Consider the following 22,371-nt stretch of genomic DNA (forward strand, 5'->3'; position numbering starts at 1 on the left):
TACTGCTGTCCTAAACCACATGGTTTTATATAAGTATAACCAGGGCTACAAAGTTCTATTCTCACTGTTCAGAGGAGTTAACTGATGCACAGAATCAAACAGGATAACATGTTTGTTTTAATGTGCCCACTTCTACTCATGTTTGGGGGAAGTTGCTCTTTTGGTTCTCCATGTGTTTCACAAGCTATGACAGGTCTAGGAGTCTCAGCCATGGGCAAGCATCTCCCTGTCCTGTTGTTGAAGGAACACAAACATCCAATTTGTTGGTAGATGAAATGGCTCAGATTTGGACAATTCTGTTTTGGCTATGGGCTTTAAGAACTGTGTGCTAGAACCTCCTATGAAAACAGCAGAGAAAAAGAATGCTGCTGGTGTGTATGAGATTTCTCCTCCCTTCAACAAATGCTATTCTTAGCTGGCTGGCTGGTGTGGAGTAACGCATTAACTGAGTGTGATAAGGCAGGGGAATGCCGATACTGGCCCCATTTTCAGCCCTGTGTTTGCTCTGCCTTTAGACAATGGGGTCTTGGTCCCCTGGGAGGCCCTGACGTGTCAAAACAATGTCAGTTAAGTCAACAAATATCCTTGTGTTACAGTCATTTCCAAATCGTGCTTTATCCTTTTAAAAATTCTGAATGGAAAGGTTAGGGATATTTAAGAAATAAGATGATAAAATATGGGGAGACAACATGGAAACAGCTGGCTTACAAACATGAGCCTGATTCCCATCACCAGCATTTGTTAATGTTATTTATGTTGTAATGCATATAAGAAAGTTGAAAGGTCTGAAAAACATGACATGTATATCTCAGCCTCCATGTGTAGGGTAGGAACTTGCCCCCTTAGAAGAGCTGACACACCTCCAGAAATACAAGGTGTGCTGCCCACACGCACATCTCCTCGGGTCTGCCATGCACCTGCAGGTGATGAGGAGCTCCAGCAGGACCACAGTTCCCAGGAAGGTCCAAATCCTTTAGATAATTTTTGGTAATACTTCTGGCTGGGAAAGAAATGTCATGTCCTCACCCTGGGTATGTGGGAGCTCAGTTCCTGGTGTCATTGAATTCAGATATTATGGGTAATAGTGCTATAATCCTTACTGCCAAATGATCACACCTGGATTTAGAAGCAAGTTGCATGTATTAAAGCAACATAGAGATTACTGACAGGCTGTTTATTCCTACTGGCATCCTTATGGCTCCTGTCCCAGCTTATCCCTCCTTGCATGCAAAAGACATACAAAAGGCTCACTTGAAAAGTCTTGGGAATTTTGAGGGCTGTTCTTGTGTGCTTAGAGGTGACAAAATTAGCTGCTTAATTCATTGGCTGAAAACAGATTAAAAGTAACACCTACTTGTGCTATGAATAATTCAGCAGTGAAAGAAAATACTGCAGGATAGTATTTGGGATGAAAACTGCACAACAGTAGTCTCACAAGTCAATTTGCTACCTATAAAGGAAGGGATTTCTGTCGGCTGTCCTCTCTTTAGGAAAAAAAACCTACTCCTCTTAACATTGTCTGCATTTGGAAACAGCCTACATTTTAGGTAATTAAAACTGATGTTCCTGACAAACATTCGCCTCCAAAGAAATGGTCTATTGTAAATGTAAACTCTCAAGATCCTTCCAGGCATACCAGCAGACTGTCTCCTAAAAATTCTTCCCAAGCCATCTGGTGCCTTATCTTTGTAGCCAAGCCATACAATAACTTTAAAAGAGGATTGTTGCTCGCAGGGTTTAGTCTCAGGACTACAGATTCTCTTGGAAGTATCCCAGTTCACTCTGAACCCGTTAGACAGGCAGCTCTGGTTGTGTGAATTCTCCACTACTTTTAATCAAAACCCAAAACGTGCAGCTGTGGTTCTCTGGGGAGATCCCCTCTTCCTGTGGTTTGCAAAGGGAATGAAGGAGTTACAGGGAGAAGCTGGAGATTTCCAAACAGGGATTTACACTCCATTAATTCTCTGTCCAGCATCCCAGCCAGAGTGGCATGACATGAATGTGGTTAAGAAGGCTGCAGCCAATTCACATCATTCTTGTAGCTCTCCTCGCACCTGTGAGGGGAAAGGATGGATTCCAGGTTTGCTCCTAGACAACCTTTGCCATCAAAAAAAAAAAAAAAGGTATTTTGTGAGTAAGAAGGCATGAAGGCATAGAGCAGAGGTGGCTGTTGGAAACAGCTGGGAAGAAAAAGACAATTTTGTTTCAGCTTTGCAGATCACCCAAAGTTTGCTCTCCCTGCACCCTGCTACTTTTGTGCCTGCTTTTTAACATCTCACCTAAACTCCATCTTCTAAGAAACTGAATTCTTAGTCCTCTATTTTGGTTGCAAAAGCAGAGCCTGACAGTGAAGTTAAGCAGCAAAGCCAAGGCTGCAGGTACCTGACAACAAAGCAGTAGTTCAGGCACAAACCAGAGTGAGGGATCCTGTGTTAGGTGTGCCAGCTGCTCAGGCAGCGACAGCCATCGTGAGAAACAGCCCAGGGCGTGCGGCTGAAAATAGAATTTGTTCACCACTCCTTCATCCAGGGCAAACAGTGTAGTTGGGGAGAGACCAAATCCCTTTTTGGATTTTTGTCCTGTGTTTATATGCTGAATCTTCCACACTAAGCATTTCTAGTCTGTTTCTTATCAATGCTGCTTTCAGAGGAAAGGAGGAAACTGGGTGCAAGGGTATAGGAGCACCTATAAGAAGAGAGCTGTTTCCTCAACACATCCTCTAAGTTGGGGGTCAATGGCTGTGGTCTGTTGCACATTCTGGCTGTGATAATGATGTGGGACCTGCAGTGCTACAAAGTGATGGGCTGCCATTAGATTATCTTCTCCCTCCTTGTGCCCATCTGTTCTGGGAACCCTCAGCTATCTGAGAACGTTTTAAAACACCCCAGTTCTGGTACTGCAACTTGGCAAGCACAGACATTTTGCTAAGTTAAAAAAGAAATGTTTTTTTCAAGCTGTTGCATCTTGGTAAAGAAATAGTGGATGTTATATGTTTGTCAGGTGGATATTAATGAGCAAGATGTGATGCTGTAAAATAGCTCCTGGAAATGACAGAGATTCTGCACTTCTCCAAGTCAGTGGAAGTTTAGATGATGAGTTTTGACAGGCACTGGATTAGGCCTAAAACATTCCCAGCTTTTTTTCCATTGACAATTTTTTTGACAGTTTTACAACCAGTAGAGACTTCCTACCCCAATACAAATGCAACAGCACTGTAAAGACTTCCCCCAGGGAGATGTCTTTGCTTTTAGCTGGGTACCTTGTTACACCCCAAGGGAAATCAAACAGTGTAGGGAAAAAGAACTTGATATCTGTAATGTTGCTTAGCTTTTTCCTTGCTCTACTGGATATTTGTATTTTGTTATCTCTGGAGACAATCTACTATTTGGGAAAAGAATGAAAACAACCCTCCTAAAATAGAGTTTTACAGTTTAATGATCCCTGCACTGAAATATTACATTATACACTTAGACTGCATACAAGATGGAGAGGGAGGGTGGAACTATCATGAGGTCAGAGCTCCATGACCCCATGTTCTTTGCCAAATCAATCATCTCAGTCTTCTTTTCATAAGGTGATGGTGACACCTCACAGAGCTGTTATGATAATTTGTTTATATAACAAAAGTACATGACTCGAGGGATAAAGCTTTCTGTACCTGTATAATTTCCAGCATTCCCAGGTTGCCTTTTGGTGTGGGATTACAGAACATCTGCTCTATTTAGTCCTCCTAGTATTACTGTTAATGTTTTGGCAAAGGCACCTGAAGCGTAGCATAGATGCATAAGTACATAATATCAAAAGTCATGAAGAGTGTATTCAAAAGATAAACTAATGTAATGTTTAGCTTTATGTGGCTTAACTTGCACAAAAATGGGAAGATTCAGAATTGAGTGTTTCTTACTACTTTAGGACCTCTTCCAGGTTTACCTGTAGTAAAAAGGGAGATGGGATCTATAACTGCTTATTAGGCCAAAGGAACTGCCAGGCTGCAGCGAGACCCAGAAGCTGGGCTACCCTGAGCAATTTCCACGTGGCAGATAAGAGGTGTAAGGAAAAGGAGCAGTGTGTGAACAGTCAGCAGAAATGCTGGGAGCAGGGGAGGGGCAAGCTGGAACCAGCAGTTTCAAGTGGAGAGCCTCAAGGGATCATTATGTCCATCCGTGCCGACCTGAAGATGAAAATCCCACACGTTTGCAGTGTCTACGTGGGCTTTGCTGTTCCTCCCACCCAGTCCCTAGCTCCTACTCATGTATCTGTTTTCCAGGGTCAAAGTTGTTTCTGAGGCAAGCTGAAGGCCAGTTTCCTTGCATGTGAGTGGAGCAGTGGAACAGACTTGTTTGTGTTCCCTCCTTCACCTTCTGTTCCCATATGGTGATTCCCTACCAGGCAAAGAGCAGGGATGGTATCTGCAAGGACAAGGCTACACTGCATTTCCACTGTGCCCCACCTTGCACCTGTGTGCAGAGCAATGGATGGCTCCCACAGAACACAGCTCCTGCTGCAATGCACTGGCTGGGAAGATGTTTGAGTTGCACAGTTTGACCCAGGACCAAGATGAAGGATGTTTGGTTATTATTGCTCTGGGTAACCTTGAATTAGTCACCTCAATGTGCACCTCTCAGTGCTCAGGGGAGTGGGACGGCACTGATGGCTCTGCAGCATCCTGAGACATCATTTCACATCTCCCTCAGCCAATGGCCCTAAAATGGGGACCAGGATATGGGCCCACAGAGGGCAAGTTGTGACAGCAGTGATAGCAGTGCTGTGCTGGTATTGCTGGGAATGGCAGGGAGCTCTCCCCAGCCTTCTATGGTCAGAGGAGCAAACTCCTGAACAACCCAGTGATTCAGACCTTGATGGCAGCAGCACCCTACATGGGGTAAGAAGAGAACCCCAGGGAGGAAGCAGGAGCTTAAAGGACTACAGTAGATGAGTGTATTTAAATCCTTTTAACGAGGACCAAAAAGAGTTGGCTTGGCACAGATAAGTTTGAAAATTAAGTATACACCAAGAACTTGCAAGTTTCAGTCCCTCCAAACAAATGTGAAAGGCTTACAAAACCTAAAAATCCAGCTTTGACACAACTGCTGAAAATGTCTTTTAAAGAGAAGCCTCTATGAGAGCTCCAAAACAAAGAGAAAGGCAGCCCAGAGTGGTATCCTTGTTACCAGTATCAGCAGATGAATGAGAGAGGCAGGAGAGGGTGGTCAGCTCTTTGAAGGGAATGAAATCTTTCACTTTCTGACCACACAGATTAGACAGGAGAAGAGTTGGCTGTTTCAGATATCTTGTAGCATTGAGGAGCAACCACCAAAGGGAAACTGTCTGCCTTGTGGGATAATCACTGGGCAAGCAAGAGGATGCAGCAGATAAAGGAAGATGATGCTTACCCAGAGAGGCTGAACCACAAAGAACAAAGATTAGTACTGGGGATGGCCTCACCTATAGTGAAAATGAAATGGTAGCAAGGGAGAAAAGCAGTGCAAAAACCTCAGGAAATCTGGGTTCCTCAAGTGTATTCTTGCAGCAGTGTGCACTGCCTTAATTTCTTACTGAAATTTTGCTGTTGTGATCAAGTTCTGATTTTGTGGTTTATAGAAGAGGCATCTGCAGCTCAAGTTCTGCAATATTTACATAGGCAAAATTCCCAGTGTTTTAAGGGGATTTTTCCACGGGTATGGGCTCTTAAGTCTTACTCTTGACTGGGTGAGGACTTGGAGTCTGCACAATTACCATGCCGTAAGTATTAATAGATCCTTCCTAATAGGAAAGTTATTTGAATTTAAGATTGCAGCTTAGTTTCTCTAAGCTCCACATAATCTATTTACTTAGAGTACAGCTTTCATTCTGCACTTACTAATCTCCAGCTGTAAAGATTCAAAATGCCACACAACATACAACTTCTGCATATTGATGGAAATGGCTCTGGAAGTCATGCCATGCTGCATGGAATGCATAAATGTATGTTTAGTGACATTGCAAAGCCAGGATTTGGTCGTGGGAGGCTTCAGACCACTCCCAACTCTGCCTCATAATGGAGTCCCGTGAGTTGGATCCCCTTTTCTGAATGATAAATTTGTGTTTCTTGCCTTCCTTCAGGTTGGTGGTTTCAGATGAGTGGGTGGGGCTGTGAGGATGCTCCACAAAACAACCTTGCTCCATTCAGCTCAGTGCCAAAAAGGAAAGAGTCCTACCCAACTAAGTCACAGGTATGTGCTGTCAATTCTCAGCCTCTACCAGCTCCTGAGCTCCATCAAACCTCACCCCAGAGCCAAATTTGTTTTTTACTGGTCACCTTGTAGAAAACTAAGGAGAAAAAACTCCAAAGCTCTGATAGGTCTTCCTGTGACAGTGAGCTGAACAGAAGCAAGGCAGCTCTCACCAGTGCCTGATGGGGCACAGGGGATGCTGAGGCTGAGAGTGGTGGGATGTGAGATGTTTGTGAACTGGGGATGCCCCAGGGGCACTCTGCAGCCCAGATAAACCAGACCTGTTTCCCAACACCGTGCTGAACAGAAGCCTGAAAGCTGCACCCCTCTTTCCCAGACACCAGCAGGACTAGCTCCACGTAAGCCTCCTCCCCTCCCCTCTGACTCAGCCCTAATGCTATGCTCAGCTTTTCGCCTCCCCTTCCTCAGGCAACTCTGTTCACTTTTCCTCACTCCCTTTTTGCTCATCAGCTGCTCAGTATTGCTCCACACACCTAAATGGCAGCACGGGATCCCCCTGGCACTCCTGGGGAATGTGTCCACACCCACCTGAGTTCAGGACACAGCCTACCCTTCCTTCTCCCACCATGATTTCTGGAGCATTATCCCAAGCTCACCTGTGTGTATTTCCCTCTGTGAAGACTGAAAGCTTTGGGGTAGATGTGTTCATTGTAGGAAGGTGGTCAGGGCTCAGGGTGCTCTGCAAGCCCTGCAGCTCAGGGAGATAGGGGTGAGTTATCTCTTGGTAAGTATCTGAGATTTTAATTAAACCTGGTTTATAGGTGTGGGCACAATGCCATGCAGGGAGGTTATGTGCCATTACACCTTGCCCTAAGGATGTGTTGACTTGGTCTCCACAATCCTGGAGATTCCTGCACTGTCGAGGCTCTGCCTCCCAGCCCTGCAACCCTGGCCAGCCAGTAGCAGGGTTGAAGATGCACGGCTTTGCAGGTGATGCTTTATTTACTCTGACTTTTACATTCATCATACAAAATTAATAATTGACTCCTAATAGTTGAGGTTTGTAGCACTTCACCAGTTGTTTTGAAGAGTCAGGAGGTAACATTTTGCCAAGAAGTGGATTCTGAATTGATTTTTATTTTAAAACTTTCCCTTTCTGCAGCAAATACCAACATTTCTGTGCCTTGTCCCAAAGTTGAGCAAAGAATGTAAAGAACTTTGACATTTTCTGTGGAAGTGCAAACTGAACTTCCAAAATTTTTTTGCCTTGCTTATGGGTTTTAAAGGTTTAAAAACCTTTTAAACCAAGGCTGAGGGTTTTGATTTGAGGAAGGGGTAGAAGACAACACTTAAGACATGCTTTAGAACTACATATAATTAAATTTTTAGAGATCTTTCAAACTGTAAAACAAAACAAAATAAACTCAGTTTTGGATATAATCTTCCTTTTCCCTCAGGGTGCCTGAAAAGTGCACAACACAAATCTCATCCTGAACAAAAGTTGCTTGAATTGCCTCTTATCTGAGAAATGCATAAGAAAACAACTGCTATGGAGAAGTGCTACACAGGGGATTCTTCAACTGCTGGTCCACTTCTTCAAGCTGCCTTGGGAAAAAAAAAAAAAGGGAAAACGTTAATTACGTAAGAAAACCCATCTCTCCTCCCAGTGAGTGACAAAGGGACTCAGCCCCACCAGGTCCTGGCAGGGCAGGCAGCTGCCGGTGCCGCTCTGCCTGGGCTACTTTGAGATTTTAAAGCCTTTTGGATGGAGCCGGCGGGGAGCGGGCGCCGATCCCGGGTGTACGAAGCCGTGGCTCGGACTCCCCCCGCCCGCTCCAGCGCTGGTTTTCTTGACCAAAACCTGCGACTTCGGCTCTCGCCGGCAACGAAAAAAGAAAGTGTCATTGGAAGGGGGGGAGCAGAGGAGGGCGGGCTTGATCTATGGAGCCCGCCCCTTTTTAAACAGAGAGTCCCGGCAGCTCTCGTCCACCAGCCCGACGGGGGGAGAGGCGGAAAGCGAGGGAGAGCAGGCAGGCGGGCGGGCGGGCGGCTCCCCCGTCCCGGCCCGTCGGTCCCGACCCCGGCCCGTCCGCCCCCGCGCACCATGCGCGGCCCCCGGCGCCCCGCGCGCCGCCGGCCCGCCCGCCCCTAACGCCGCCCGGCTCCTGCGCCTTCCCGCGGCAGCGCTCCGGGGGCCGGGAGGGGGGCCGCAAGAAAGGAAAAGAGAGGGGGGAAAAAAAATTAAAAGAGGGAAAGGGAGGAAAAAGGAGGAGAAGAAGCGGAGGCGGGGAAAGCTGCTCCTCCGAGGACAGCGCGCAGCACCATGCAGCTGGCGCCGCTGGCGCTGGCACTCACCACGCTCTTCATCGACGGCTGGAGGACGGCAGCGAGGAGGCAGAAGCTGCACCCCAGGCAAGGTAAGGGGGTGCTCGGGGAGGGGCAAGGGGAGTGCTGCGCTGCCGCCCCCCGCCCCGGGGCCGCGGGGCTCGGCCACTTCACTCAGCGTCTGTCCCCTCGCAGCCCAGCTGCTGGAGAAGCTCAGCGAGTACGAGATCGTGACTCCTACCCGAGTGAATGAGTTCGGTGAGCCCTTCCCCACCGATGTCCACTTCAGGCGGCGCCGGCGGAGCACCAGTGCTGCCCCCGACGCCTGGACGGCGGCCGCCGCCGGCTCCCCGAAGGCACACTACAGGCTGTCCGCCTTCGGGCAGCAGTTCCTCTTCAACCTGACGGCCAGCTCGGCCTTCATCGCCCCGCTCTTCACCGTCAGCCTCCTGGGAGAGCCCGCCGCAGACCAACGGCGCCTCTACGCCGAGGCGGCCGACGCCGATGTGAAGCACTGCTTCTACCGGGGGCACGTCAACGCCCGCCCTCGGCTCACCGCCGTTATCAGCCTCTGCTCCGGGATGGTGAGACCCCCGCCCCGCTGAGGGCCAGGGGCGGAAGCGCGGAGGAGGAGGAGAAGGAGGAGCGGGGCGAGGGAGGGTGGGCGGGCAGAGCCATGGCGCCCGCCCCTTCCCCTGACGGCGGCGGGCGGCTCCGGCCCACCCCGGCCGGGGGCTGCTCCCACGCCGCTCTTCATCCCTCGGGTTCCGGGGTGCGCCGCTCCTGCTGCGCGGATTTTGGGGGGAAAATGCCACCCATCGACACCCGGAGGGGCGGTCTGTGGGCCAGACCCGGGCACGGACCCTGCCTGCCCCTGGGGTTGCCGGGGTGCCGGTGAGCGGTGGCTGCGGGCTTACCACCAGCGCTGGCCTCAGAGCCACCCAGCACCCGGGACATGTCCCGGTCCCTGGTACCCTAGCTGGGTGCCTTTCGGTGCAGGGATGTTGACACCGGGATGTGCAGAAGCTCCTAAAAGCGCTGACTCTTGTGTCTGTCCTGGTGCCTTTCAGTCCCACGGGGTGCCAATCCCAGGGGCTCCCCGGAGGTTTCTGCTGGCTTCATTCAGTCCCGGGTTCCTCTGGGTGCGCATGTGTTCACCTAGGCTTGGGCACATGTCTATGTGGCTTCCCTCCCAGGTACTGACCATGGATACCAGTATGAGATGGCTGCAGAATGTTTTGTCTTGGATATTTTTTTATTTACCTACCAAATATGTGCATTTGTAGTTGTACGCAACTAGGAGCATTGATGTCTCCTCATAAGCAGGGATTTCACTAGCTGGACACCTTCCTCTGGTCTTATATGTGGGTTAAAAGCCTGTCTTAGGGAAATGTGCTGTGTGAAACCAGCACATGATGGAGTTGCACTGGGACCTCCAGCACACAGCAGCACCATCACCCTTTGGGCAGGACTGGCTTGGTGAACGTCACCGGCATAAGGACAGGGTCTGGCAGACATATGCCTCTCTCATGCTCCCTGCCTGTGGGTTGGTAATTAGCCCTCTGTAAGCACCAGGGGGATGTCTGTGCAGCCCAGGGTGGGTGCAAGCAGTGTGACCAAAGCTGGAGCTCCAGCCACTGCCTTCACAGGGGTTACCACAGAACTAGGCACACCTCCCTCATTAACTGCTTGCTTTGTGGGGTAGTGCTGCTAGGTGGCTTGTCATCGCACACAGCTGACCTCCTGTTCCTCTCTCTGGACCCTCTCAGCTAGGCACATTCAAGTCTGATGATGGGGACTATTTTGTAGAGCCACTCCTATCGCTTGAGGAGCAGGAGTATGAAGAAGAGCACAATAAACCACATCTTGTCTACCGGCACCGGACACCTCCTACCAACTCTTCAGGGGACTGGCAGACTTGCAATACTCCAGGTACTCATTTTCTTACTGCCTTGGATGACTTGATACTTGGATGTGCTATTCGCAGTTAAAAGGCAGTAGGTTTGTGGGGAAAAAAGAGATGTGGAGTTGAGGGACCCCTCTAGAAATGGTGCTGTGAGTGCTAAGACTGGGCTCATGGTGGTAACGTTGTCCTGGAGAGATGTGGTGCACCCGGAGGTGCTTTCTAGGAATTGCTTATGAGGAAGTTGCGGTCAGAAAAAAGTTTCCTTTTGATTCCTGAGGTAAAGCTGGCAAGAGAGCTTTTCATCTGTCTTGCCTTAAGTATCCTGTGAGCCCTTAAACTTGTTTTCTGTTCTATCCTATATGTAATTCCCAACCATCCTAATCTGTTAAACTCTCTGTCTGATACTCTGTCCTTTAAATGGCATCTGTCTTAGTCTTACTTTGCTCCTGGTCTTCTTTTCCCAAATCTGGCTGGGAGTTGCCACGTCTTCTTTCTAGTGGAAATGAGGAGGTCCTAACACCAACCCTGACAGTCCTTAGTAATCACTTTTCCATGGTTCATTTTCAAAGGCTTTTTTTTTTCCTCATGGCCCTTCCTCCACCAGCACCATCTCCCTGACCTCCTCACTCCCTCTTTCTAGTCCTTGCACGTATGAAAGAGCACAGACCTTTTTCTCCCTGCCTTGATGAGCAATAGCCTTGCTCCTACTGTCCCTATTATCTACGGTGGCCTCCTGCTGCTCTCTGCTTCCCTGACTTCCTGATGTTCACAACTAATCCTCCCCTTTGGCAGCAAATACCTCAATTTTCTCTGATGAAGCTTATTCCTTCAGTCTCCTGTTTCACCTGCTGTTTTGCCCTTGTCCTTTGGCCTGCAGCTAGATCTACAGGAACTTTAGAACCTAAACAGAGTAGACCTTGACTGAGTTCCCTTGTGGGCTGCAAGCTGCTCATATGCTGCAAAGTAGGTGGAGTTGCTCAGGAAGTAAAGGTACCACTGGAGAAGTATGGTACCCAAATTAGGCTGCAATTAGCACACGTTGCTTGTCTGGCACCCATGACTGTGGATCGTGGCTGTGTTGTTGAGCTGTCAGTCTGTTCAGCTTGCACTGATCATGCTGAGTCCAAAGATGCTCTGATACTCTGTGACCAGCCAGAGCAACATGTGCTTCTTCTGGAAGACATGTGAATCCACGCAAACCTACGTGCCAGGGGTACAGTGGCACCTCTCACAAGGCTGTCATTGTTTGTTCTTCCAAGGGTTGCTGCTGGAATATGCCATTCTGGTTTCTCTCTTCCAGCTGTTTCTGCTCCCTTCTATGAGATCAGATGCAGGAGACTCAGAACAGTTGGAAAGAAACACGGAATCTGGCACATTGCATCAGTAACCCTTGGAGGAACGGAGCAGCAGATCACAAGACTCATTGAATCAAAGGTAGCTGGGAGGGCTCTGAATTTTGCTTGTGAACTTGACTCTGTGCTGCTGTATTTCACCCCACTGTATCATAGTTCCCATTTAGAATATTATTCTTCTGTATTGTAATAAAGAAGAATAATACTCCATCTGTGATTTTACCAATGTGCTGTATATCTCTTCCTTCTTTGTTCCAATATGCTTTGCTTCTTGCTCGTCTTTGTTTTCTTGGTCTTCTCAGTTGCTTCACGTAGTGGAGGGAGTTCTCATCTCTCAAACACAAGCTTAAGTGTTCCAGATAGGCATGAGAGTCTTGTTTTCCTGTCCTCTTTCCCTCCATCTCTCCCTCTTTACCATCTCTTCTTTTTGTCATCGTCCAAACTTTTGAAAGGGAATGATGCTATGGCCATATGTGTATTGTGAACAAGTCTTGGTTATTTCATTTAAGGAGCAAGTTCAGAGCAGCTTGGGCGATGATGAACCTTAGCATCTTACCTGAGGTTACATCTGGTGAGAGAAGGTGTCTCACATGTATTTGCATCAGAGGTGAACGTGCAAAATCTAGCAGCACTCACTGTTTTAGACAAGGTGTATCTCTCACTCCTGCCAGAGAAGAATGGTTTTGTGAGAGTTTGGGAGTTAGTCATAATTGTAGGGTGTTGTGTGAACCAGTCTTTTGTCAGAAGAATGTGTGAAACGGTGCATTTGCTTTGCAGGCTTCTGGCAGGGGTGGAAATTTGCTTGAAGAGGAAATCCATGGGAGGGAAATCTAAGGTACCCCCCTTGAAGTGAGCAAGGGACCCTATGTTGCCAGGCAGTGGTGCTATTAAGAATGACTTTCTGATAATCATCTTCCTGGAAATGATTAATAGTCAACATACTGGTGTGCCCTTGCCATAATGATGTAATTTTAAACTTCTTGAGGTACTCAGGAAAGTTTCCCTTGTGAATTGATTAACAGATTGAGTAAAAGCTTTCATTTGCAGCAGTCTCCCTGGTCGTACTTTTAGTTTTCAGCGTCCTGAGGTCAACTTAGAAAACCAGGCATTTGCTTTTGTTAAGTTTTAATTAGCAGTTTCTGATAACAGTTTTAGGTCCTCTGACATAAAAATACTCTACAGGTGTTCTGGAAAAAGATCTTTTTCCTCTGAATGCTGATGGATATCAAATGGAAGCTGTGCTCTGCAGATGAACTTTCATAGCACAGCACTGGGGTCTCTGGCAATGCATTTCAGCCGTCTGGCATACAGCTCAGCTGCTGCAAGAAAAACTTTGGACGGAGTTTTCCTTGGGGTAACAGGTTAATGTAATTTCAGTCATAGGAAATGGTGCATTTTCCTCTCCTGCTTTTCTTGTAGTTAGTGTCGTGAATCAGTTTGTCATCTGGCCGGCGATCTGGCAGAATAATTAGTTGTGTTTTACTGAATAGCCCTGACGGGATGAGGGCTTGGCCAGGCAGACAGCATGATGTCACTGAGGTGCAGCACCACTACCACCCATCGCTTCAGGATAGCAAGCTCTTCCGACCCATTTATTAAATATCCGCTTTTTTGAGGTGGAGGAGGAAGAGAAAAGAAATTGCACTCCTAAAAAAAGAAAAGAGGAAGTGGCTCATTGCAAGGCTGGACAGCGCCGCTTTCCTGCACCCCATGGAGGAACAATCTGACTCCAGTGATAAAGGCACGGAGCTGCATCCTGCATCCGTGTGCCAGCCACCTTCATGAGGCAGGCAGCACCTCCCCAGGCCCCCATCCAGTGGGACCTTCTGCCAGGAGCAGACCTGTGAGCCCTTTCCATGTGAAACCGTCAAGGTTTGGTCTTGCAGAGAGATGTCCAGCTCCAGATGCCAATGGGATACTGCCTTTGGTCATCACTTAAATAAACCATTTCAGGCACCTCTTGCTCTGGGTCTTACATCCATTTCTGCTGTTTCTCCTTTCTATCATATTTCCCATACTTTTTGTCAGTGATGTATGTGTGTATGTATTTCTATGTATATTTCAGTTGTTGAGTTCTCTGGAGCTCTTCTCTTCCAGTTTTGTTGGGGTCTGTGATAGCTTTAGCCTTCTACTGAACCTTAGCAATCATTCTGCCTGTTGGCCACCCCTTGTTCTGAGATAGATGTGGCCTCCACCTGCCTGGTTGCACTGAGCCACAATTCCCCTGTGTCCGTGAGTGTAATTGCAAGTATTGTGCCCTTTTGTCACCCCACTTCTGTTGCCTGTTCGGCTCTTGCTCCAAACTTAGCAAATTCTGTGTAGCTTTTACTGTGACCCTGATGCAGGACTCCCAGCTAAACTTTTTGGGGCAGCTCCTTCTTTGTACCCAGGATGCCTTAGGTTTTAGCTTTTGTAATTTATGTATAGTGAGTGTGAGCTGCTCCCTCCCTTGGTGCTGGTGAGCTGTGCCCATCCCGAGGCTGGCATTGGACCTGAGCTCTGGGGCTGAATGTGAGGATCTTGCACAAAGTCCTCGCTCCTTAATGAGAGCATTTAAAGCAGGAATATCCACCATGGGCAAAACTCATTATGCAGAAGCAGCAGTAACGCTCTGATGGTGCCAAACTAGTAGGAAGATGATTAGAGCTGTTCCTGTTTCTGGAGGGAAGCCAAGGGGCTGTAGCCAGCAAAGAGGCCTTCCAGCAGTTCGTGCTGAGGTGGTGAGGTTTTGGAAACAGGCTCAGATGAGTGCAGGACAGAGCAGGTCTTACCTGTGCCGTGCTGACTGTGCCCCCACCCACTGCTGGCAGAGGTGGGAAAGCCCAGTGACTCACCTGCTGCAGCTGCTTTCCAAAATCCACCAAGTATTATCAGCACAGATGGCTGTGGGACACAACCTGCAGGCTTAGCATATCCCAGTACCTGCCAGAAATGGATGCAAAATGGTCTCACATTTGCTGGTATTTTGTTGGGTGTTAGAGCAGTTTGACTACTGGAGAGTACATGTGCGGCCAGGCACAGCAGCTCCACAAAGGGAAGCCCCATGTGGTCCAGGTGAGGAGAAGAGAAGGTCTGTGTGTAAGTTGTGCTGAGAATGGTCCTATAAAAAGCAGAGGAGGAACCAGCAGCATGAACCAAGTCTTGCTGCTGAGCCAGCATGACACAGGCATACTCAGTAATGTGTCACTGATTTTGCAGTTGCATTAACGAGTAATTTGTAATAGATTACCCTTTCATAGTAACTGTAACAACCTTTCCCACTGAACCTGACACTGGGGAACCACCGGGGCAGAGGAGTGCTGCCCTGTGTCTTGAGCAAGCAGATGCCTGTTGCTGCCAGCTCAATGATTGTGATCTTATTTCTGCATGATAATTAGCACCAGCCTGCTCTCCTAATGCCAGCCAGCTGCATGGGAAGTCACTGGTGAACCAATGGCACAAGCAGGAGATGGTCCTGTCACCGTGTTCCCTTGTGCTTGGAAGGGGTGGTCAGGTTGCGGTTGCCAGAATGGGGGTTTGTTAGTGTGTTATCAGTGCCATGATCAGGGAGGAGACCTGGGGAAGGATGTGTTAGGTATCTGGTACTGTGGCTAAAGCCTGACTTTGTAGTGTGGTATTTCATTGGTGCAGGAAGGGGATGAGCTTTTGTTCCTGCTCCAGCTGTGGTTCAAGGGGTGTTCACAGTGTTAAAATTGGCAATAGAGTGGAATGAGGCCAGTGATGGAAAATTTCCTGCTCCTTCTCCAGATCCTTTGTATGTTTTATGTTGTTACTTATACAGTTCCGAGGCAGAAACTTTGAATTGCTTTTCTGCAGGACTCAATGTTTGTACTCTTGTGAGTGGTCTGTGGTGAAATCCCAGATCCTTTGCACTTGGATTGTTGGTCTAGAGCCCTTTAGTATTTTTGCTGTTTCTTTTGGGCTCTGTCTTGCTTCCAACTGTGTCCCCTCTTTTTTGTTTTCAACTCATTCATCCAGCAGAATTCTGCATTCGAGGTGTCTGGTTTCCAGGCAGGTCTTCAGGCAAATTCTGTACTGCTGAGTGTCACGTAAACTCAGGGTTGCAGGAGATCTGCAGGGAGGCTCTCTTAAGCCTTTACTTCCAGGTTGAGCAATCCTTGAGCTCTTTCAAGAGTCTGTTTAAGCTGTCAGCTTTGCTCTTGGCCTCAGGGTAAAACACTGACTTTGTTCTTTTCCTCAGAAAAGTTTCTTATCTTAAAGAAGTGGATTGTAATTTTTAGTCAGATAGTAATTAATTCAGATTTCCTTCCCTCCCAGAATAAAGAAGAGAATTGCATCGCAACTCTCATATGCTAATGTAATTAATTCTATTTCTGCCTCCCTGTTGAGGTAACAGCACAGTAAGAGCCAACTGGTATATGGTCAGATGGGCCTGAGAGATCAAGCACAAGCTTTTGCCATGCTGAGCTGGGGAAGGGATCAATCTGTAATGTTTGAGCTATCTTGTGATGTTGACAAGTGAAATAAGGTAATGGACTGAGTTCAGTTAAAAAATATTGATCACAGTCAGTGATACAGATCCCATAATTAGTTTTAGCTTAAGATTCCTCAATGTGAGTCATAAGTGCATGCATTTTGTTGTTACTCTTAGCATTGAAAATGTATCAAGCATCCATCTGGTGCCCTAAAGGTGTAAGACTTAAGATTGTGACTAAACAAATTGTTGTTGATTGGTTATTGTTCTGCAATTTAAACATGGTAAGTGGACAGAGTTAAATTATTCTCCTGGAATCAAAATGGATATACTTTCACCTCATCTGTGACTGAAGGAGGACAGGTGGGAGAAGCAGGGGGGAATCACTTGGGTGCTTTCTGTCTGTTCCCTATGGCATATATTAATGAAAATAAACAGGCTGACTATTCTGTGATTGCTTCTTTCATACGCCTCTAATGTCATTAATGTCATTATCAACACCCCTGTGGCCAATTGCTGAACAATTTCTTTTTTTTTTTTTTTCTAATGGGACATTTTGTCTTATCTTTTACTGATTGTCAGTACAAAGTTGTGGTGGCCTCAGTGTTGTTCTTGTTGGCATGGTGCCTCATAGGTGTCACTAGACACTAGTGTGGGACACAGGTTGACATGCTTGTGACTGTTGTGCATTGGAAGTTGCCTGAAGAGCATGTGTGGGAGTTCTGTAAGATGATCTTGAATCATTTTCTGCCACATGTTCAGCTCATGTGTTAGTATCTCCTTTCTTAAAGAGAAAATTTATTGTTTTGTTCATTAATCTACTTTCTGTCTACTGTGCAAAATTGATAGCTTTCACTTACAACTTTTTACCTTAGGCATAAAAATAATCTTTTAGGTTGGAATGCATTCTGATATTCATCACCTGGAAAGAAAACATTTAGAGTATGTGTGGTCTTTAGTGTTAGCATGGTATAAACCAGAGAATGTTTTATTACTAAGGGAAGCTGATGGCTGCTCACTGCAATTCCATGGTTCTCAGCATTCTGGTTCAAGCAGTGAGAAGAAAGGCAGGGTCACCCTGACAGACGTCAGGGCTCAGCATCACCTTGAGCTTTGGCACCTCCAAGTCTCTATAGTCAAACACAGGATGCAGTGAGTGAATTGGGGTAAAACTGTTGGGTTTTGCATCAGTGATGCTTCATGCCACTCTGAACTGCTCATGGCTTTATAGCTTTGCTTTCTGGCCTTAATGTTTTCACATATTGCAGACACAAATTCCAGGCTCTGGGCTTGACACATGGGACTGACTTCAGCAGGAGGAGCTCCTGGACATGGACCTGGCTATAGCAGCAGCTCTGGTTCAGTCAAGGAGCTATCCAGAGGGAAGGCAGGATTAATCCTGCTCATAGGACTGATCATCTCAGTGTGGTACAGAGCAAGGCAGTGGCTGCTCCTCCATTATGTTTCAATCCCTGGCTATTGTCCAAGCAGGGTGTGAATCATCTGGCAGAGAAGGTGTGTTCAGCTCTGGGTTATGCTGACCACAACAGCACCCCACAGTAACAGAGATGAGAATTTGGCTTCATGAAAATCCATCTGAGATACATTTGTAGGTGTATAGAAAGACAGATACAAAGCATCTTGATATAGAATTAGGACAGACCCAAGGCTAGAAAAGTTCTTTGGTCTGGCTTCTTACCTGTTTGTGTCCTAAAGAGGAGCCAGTTTCCGTTCCATTTCTTGGCAAGAAGAGCCTAAAAATGTGGTTCAGTTTCAGCCAGTCTGATCTCTGCATGAAGGCAAATCCATTTTGCCTCTCTCTGTTTCCCAGGTGATGGCAGTCCCTGGGGCAGCTGCTGTTGTAGCAGCTACAGGCAGCAAACCCAGCCAGGCAGCTGGAGCTGGGGCTTGCACTGAAGCTTTTGGCCAGGGTTTGCTCCTGTGGAGCTGAGGGAGACAGGTCACACAGTGACTGACTGTGTGAGGGGAGCTCAGCTGAATTTTGGTCTGTTTTATGGAGGTGTGCAATAATTTATTATTTGTGCAACTGGATCATAGCAGGGCTAGAAATGATTGTGGGCCAACCGCTGAGTGACAAATTTTATTAAAAATCCTAGGTCACACATTCAGAAAACTTGTGATAATTAGTCAGTTTGACAGGATCATACTTCTTCCCTAGCAGGGAGATGTTGTTAGCTCAAGAAAGAGAATTTTTCTTGCCCCCTTCTCTTGCGCTCTCTCTCTCTCTGTGTTACATTTTTTTTCTGCTGCTATGTGCAGCTCTTATGAACTTGGAGCTGAACTGGAATTGCTTGAATTGTTACATGTCTTACTTAATTGTGCAAATTGCTTTCTATTCCAAGGACTAGTTAATGTAGAAATTGAAAGGATTAGGACTGTTGGGATAAGTGATCATTCCATCTTTTAATATTTGGTTTAGTATAACAATGGTTACTATGTCAAAAGCAGATCCTGACTCTGCCCTGTCACCCTTTCATGCAGGCAAAGTACTCACACAGGGTCTGAGTCTTCCCTGCCCTCTTTCTTATGATAGATCCAAAGTACATTAACCAGCAGGAAACATCCATAAATCAGCTGAATGGATTCTGGGCTGAGGCTTCTTGCCCAAGCAAAAATAAATGGCATTAGTGAAAAGATGCCATCAGGAAGCGATATCCTTTCACAGGATTGGGTCTCCTTTTAAGTCCCACATTACAAAGAAGAAACCAAACAGAAAAAAAAATTAATATAAACTACCAAGTCTATATAAAGACAGTGAAAACAGCATAGATTGTCTTAGTAAAGTATGCAGTAAAATGGACATTATTCTAGCCTTTACCTGCCTCTCAAATGAATATGAACTTTCATGAATTTGTGTTGAGTCAGGACATGGGCTCGCCTGATACTTGAATTATTGAACTGTAGTTTGCATGGTTTTAAAGGGTTTGTCTACTCACTGGAGTTTGGTTTTTCTACAAAGTAAAAGAAAAATGTTTTGTTTCTTAAATCCAGTTACTACCATGTGTAAGTAGATGTGTTTCAGGTCATTGCAAAGATTGGAGGATTGCCAAGAAAACCATTTTTCTTGCTGATTTCTGTTACTATGTTAACACAATAGGAAAAAAAAAGGAAAATAAGGTGGGGAAATATCACACCCTTTTCTGATGTTATGTGTGGCAGTAGGAAGCTGGTGCTGCAAAATCAGTTTTGTATAATGTGAGAGATTTTCCCTTCTGCCTGATGGAGCAGGATCACGTTGCACCATTCAATGAGAGCACTGCTGCTGTGGCCATTGTAATGGAGCAGGATATCAACAGAATCAGGCACACAGAGTTCCTGGCAGTGCCTGTGTGCAGCTCCCATTAACGTGGTCAGGATTTTACAGATGGGTTGAGAGCAGTGCACAGCCATTAGCATTTAATTTTTTACAGGTGAGTGCACACGATCTACATGCAAGAAAGATGGGTGAAGATAACAGTTCACTACTACCAAAGTCCAGGACTGGCTTCCCATGCAGTGCATCCCCATCACTGGTGCCTGGTTTTCCAGTAACCAGGCTGACAAATACCCAATATGTGACCTGTCCAAATAGCACACTGCAAGTGTTGGAGTGACTTTGTGAGTGGAAATAATTCAGTTGTTTTGGAAATGATGATGTGTGTGACTTAATTTGTGTGCTGAATGGGGAAAGAGCACTGATACTGTACCAACACTTGGCAGCATTAGATTAATGATTGGACTTGATGATCTTAAGTATCTTTTCCAACCTAAATGATTCTGTGATTTGGTGACTCTGTGCCAAATCTCTGCAAAAAGGAAAAGTTATTTTTCCTCTGTGCTGGGCATACCTGGCTTTGTTGGGCTCTGATTCCCCTGCATGATCAGGAGCAGGTCAGGGCTCTCAGAACAAGATGTGGAATTTCATGTGGTACTCTCTGGGTTTTGGGTGGTTTGTGGAGGTTTTTTAGCATGTGACACCAGCTGCAGGATTTCAGGGCAAGCCCAGTGTATATCAACTTCTTTTATAGACCTGTGTGATAGGTGTCTTTGCAATTCCCTCTTTTTTGCCATCTAACTTCCCTCTGACTAGATGGTTGGAGGAGAAGGAACCTGAGCCTCATGGTCCCACCTGGGGCCCTGCAGAGCTCTGCCCTCACTCTGCAGCTTTGTCTTCAGCCTCGCTTGAGCCCAGTTGAGCATCTCCCCATCCTTAACACATTTTTCCTTGGGCACCTGCTCCTTTTGAAAGTTAGTTATTTAAAAGGGAAATTTGAATGGTGATCTGAGGGTGCAGAGAGGAGCTGGCTCAAGGGCTGGGGTTAGCACTTTCTCCTCAGTCTGGTCCTCTCCTCACCTTTAAGTTATTTGTATGCATAGTTGGCTCCCCAAGCTGATTGGCACCGAATGAGTCGGGATAATGTCATGGTTGCCCACGAAGCAGTGCCAGCATGAGAGCATAACCTTGCCAACACAAGGGCATTGATTAGAGCAGAGGAACTAGGGCAATCCAATTATAACCACAAATGCCATTGGCTTTCTCAAATACTTACTCAAATAACTGCAGACTCTCTGCTGTATTAAGGTGGTCTGGACTATATCAAGAAAGGGGAATTTAGAGGACTTAGGTAGTACAGAGCAGGCAGGATTTAATTCTTAACTACTCTATTGCCTATTTACACACAGGGCAAAAAGATAGTATTTTTCACGTAGGTAGAAGCTGGCTAATCCCCTTTGCCCACTGTGATACTGCAGAACATATTTCCTTTTTTGGAAATTATTACAAATATTCCTAAAAGGAAACTATACAGGAAAAGTAACTAAGAAGTTTCCTATCATTTCAATCTTGTTTGAGCATTGAATATTCCTTTGTTCCGTAATATTATGCTTCCTCTAACCTACTCAATGGGTCAGATAAGGAAATGTGATATTTTTCACCACCATGACGAAATTAAACTAAAGCTACAAAGAGCATGAGGGTTGTAGCCTGGAGTACTAGATGAGTAGTTCAGATCTGGCTTTATATTAAATGCAGAAGTGAACAGTCTTTCGTGGATGAATCACATTCAATTAGCTACTTCCTATGATGAACTGATTAAAAATTAAGTGGCATCAAATAAGCCTGATTTTGCTCTTACATTTAAATAATGCTATAATTACATACTAATCAGATGGTAAATCTTAATTGTACACGTTCCATATGTTTTATATGCCTGTTCTCCCTCTTCACTTTGTCGTCTTTGTATCAGCATGGAGTATATTTTCAGGCTGCTTTTATGTTTGGCCTAATTGAATATCAAAAGCAGTATATGTGAAACTTCCTGAATTCTATTCTTTCGCCAGTGGCAGCTGTGCTATTAGATGACCTTTACCATTCCTGTAGCACAGAATAATAAAGGGAGGGGGGGAGCTGAAGCCCAGCCGTGTTATTGTTAGAGACAGAAATAAATCATATATAATTGCTTTGCTGTGAAGGCCAAATCCTGCCGTCCTTCATGCCTGAGTTAGAAATACAGGATTTGGACCTTTGTTTCCTGTGGTTTCCTGGCCACCTTGGACGTGCCCAGAATCCTCACACTGCTGCTGCAGTGGCTAATTACCATTGCAGGGCTCCATCCCTCCTACACAGACCAGGAGCTGGCTCTGCTGCAGGGAATGTCCACCTCTAAGTGCTACTGGCTTCCCCAAGATGGCTTTAAAAATGAAGCCTTAGATGTTGGATTACATGGTGGGCTTCCACAGAGTGCTTCTGTTTCAGTTCCCTGCTTGTTTGGAGCCAGCCCACACAACTTTGTTGAGGCAATAGGTATTTTGACTTAGCATACACGTGGTATTAATTTTATTCACTCCAGAATGTACTGTATGTTTTTTCTGCCTTTTAACCATAGATCATGACCACAGTCACAAAAAGAACAAACGGAAACACTGGAGAAGGCAGTGGGCAGAGAGCAGCATATTGTCTGACGTGGAGATGTTGAAACACAGCCTGGAAGTGAATTCTTTTTCTGGGGACAGCAACAAGACGGGGACCATTGGTGAAAAGAAGAGCCACAAGCGAACGAAGCGGTTCTTGTCCTACCCACGTTTTGTGGAGGTGATGGTGGTGGCTGACAGCAGGATGGTCGCCTACCATGGAGCCAATCTTCAGCACTATGTCTTAACCCTGATGTCAATAGTGAGTGT

At 46.3% G+C, this 22,371-nt stretch overlaps 1 protein-coding gene and 1 long non-coding RNA gene across 5 annotated transcripts in view; one reads left to right on the forward strand and one right to left on the reverse strand.

Moving 5' to 3' along the window:
* Positions 1 to 7,290: 7,290 nt before the first annotated feature.
* On the reverse strand, positions 7,291 to 8,700 carry LOC139595785 (uncharacterized). The gene is made up of 2 exons (XR_011681133.1): positions 8,529 to 8,700; positions 7,291 to 7,778 (listed from the first exon to the last, which is right to left on the reverse strand). It is a non-coding gene; the product is annotated as an uncharacterized lncRNA (long non-coding RNA).
* The window catches only part of ADAMTS9 (ADAM metallopeptidase with thrombospondin type 1 motif 9), a 79,019-nt gene continuing 65,023 nt past the window's right edge, over positions 8,376 to 22,371 (forward strand). For 2 of the 4 annotated variants that reach the window (XM_071439426.1, XM_071439427.1), the window contains exons 1-4: positions 8,376 to 8,590; positions 8,694 to 9,082; positions 10,268 to 10,430; positions 22,077 to 22,363. In XM_071439426.1, the coding sequence (XP_071295527.1) occupies positions 8,497 to 8,590; positions 8,694 to 9,082; positions 10,268 to 10,430; positions 22,077 to 22,363 (933 nt within the window). In that variant the 5' untranslated portion in view covers positions 8,376 to 8,496. Of the gene's footprint in view, positions 8,591 to 8,693; positions 9,083 to 9,437; positions 9,695 to 10,267; positions 10,431 to 11,704; positions 11,839 to 22,076; positions 22,364 to 22,371 lie in introns of those variants that run through there. The other 2 variants (XM_071439428.1, XM_071439429.1) reach the window with 2 other exon arrangements.

This window comes from Agelaius tricolor, unplaced genomic scaffold (genome assembly GCF_023055355.1).
Source record: "Agelaius tricolor isolate 1412-34295 unplaced genomic scaffold, bAgeTri1.0.p SCAF_14, whole genome shotgun sequence".
Taxonomy (NCBI): Eukaryota; Metazoa; Chordata; class Aves; order Passeriformes; family Icteridae; genus Agelaius; species Agelaius tricolor.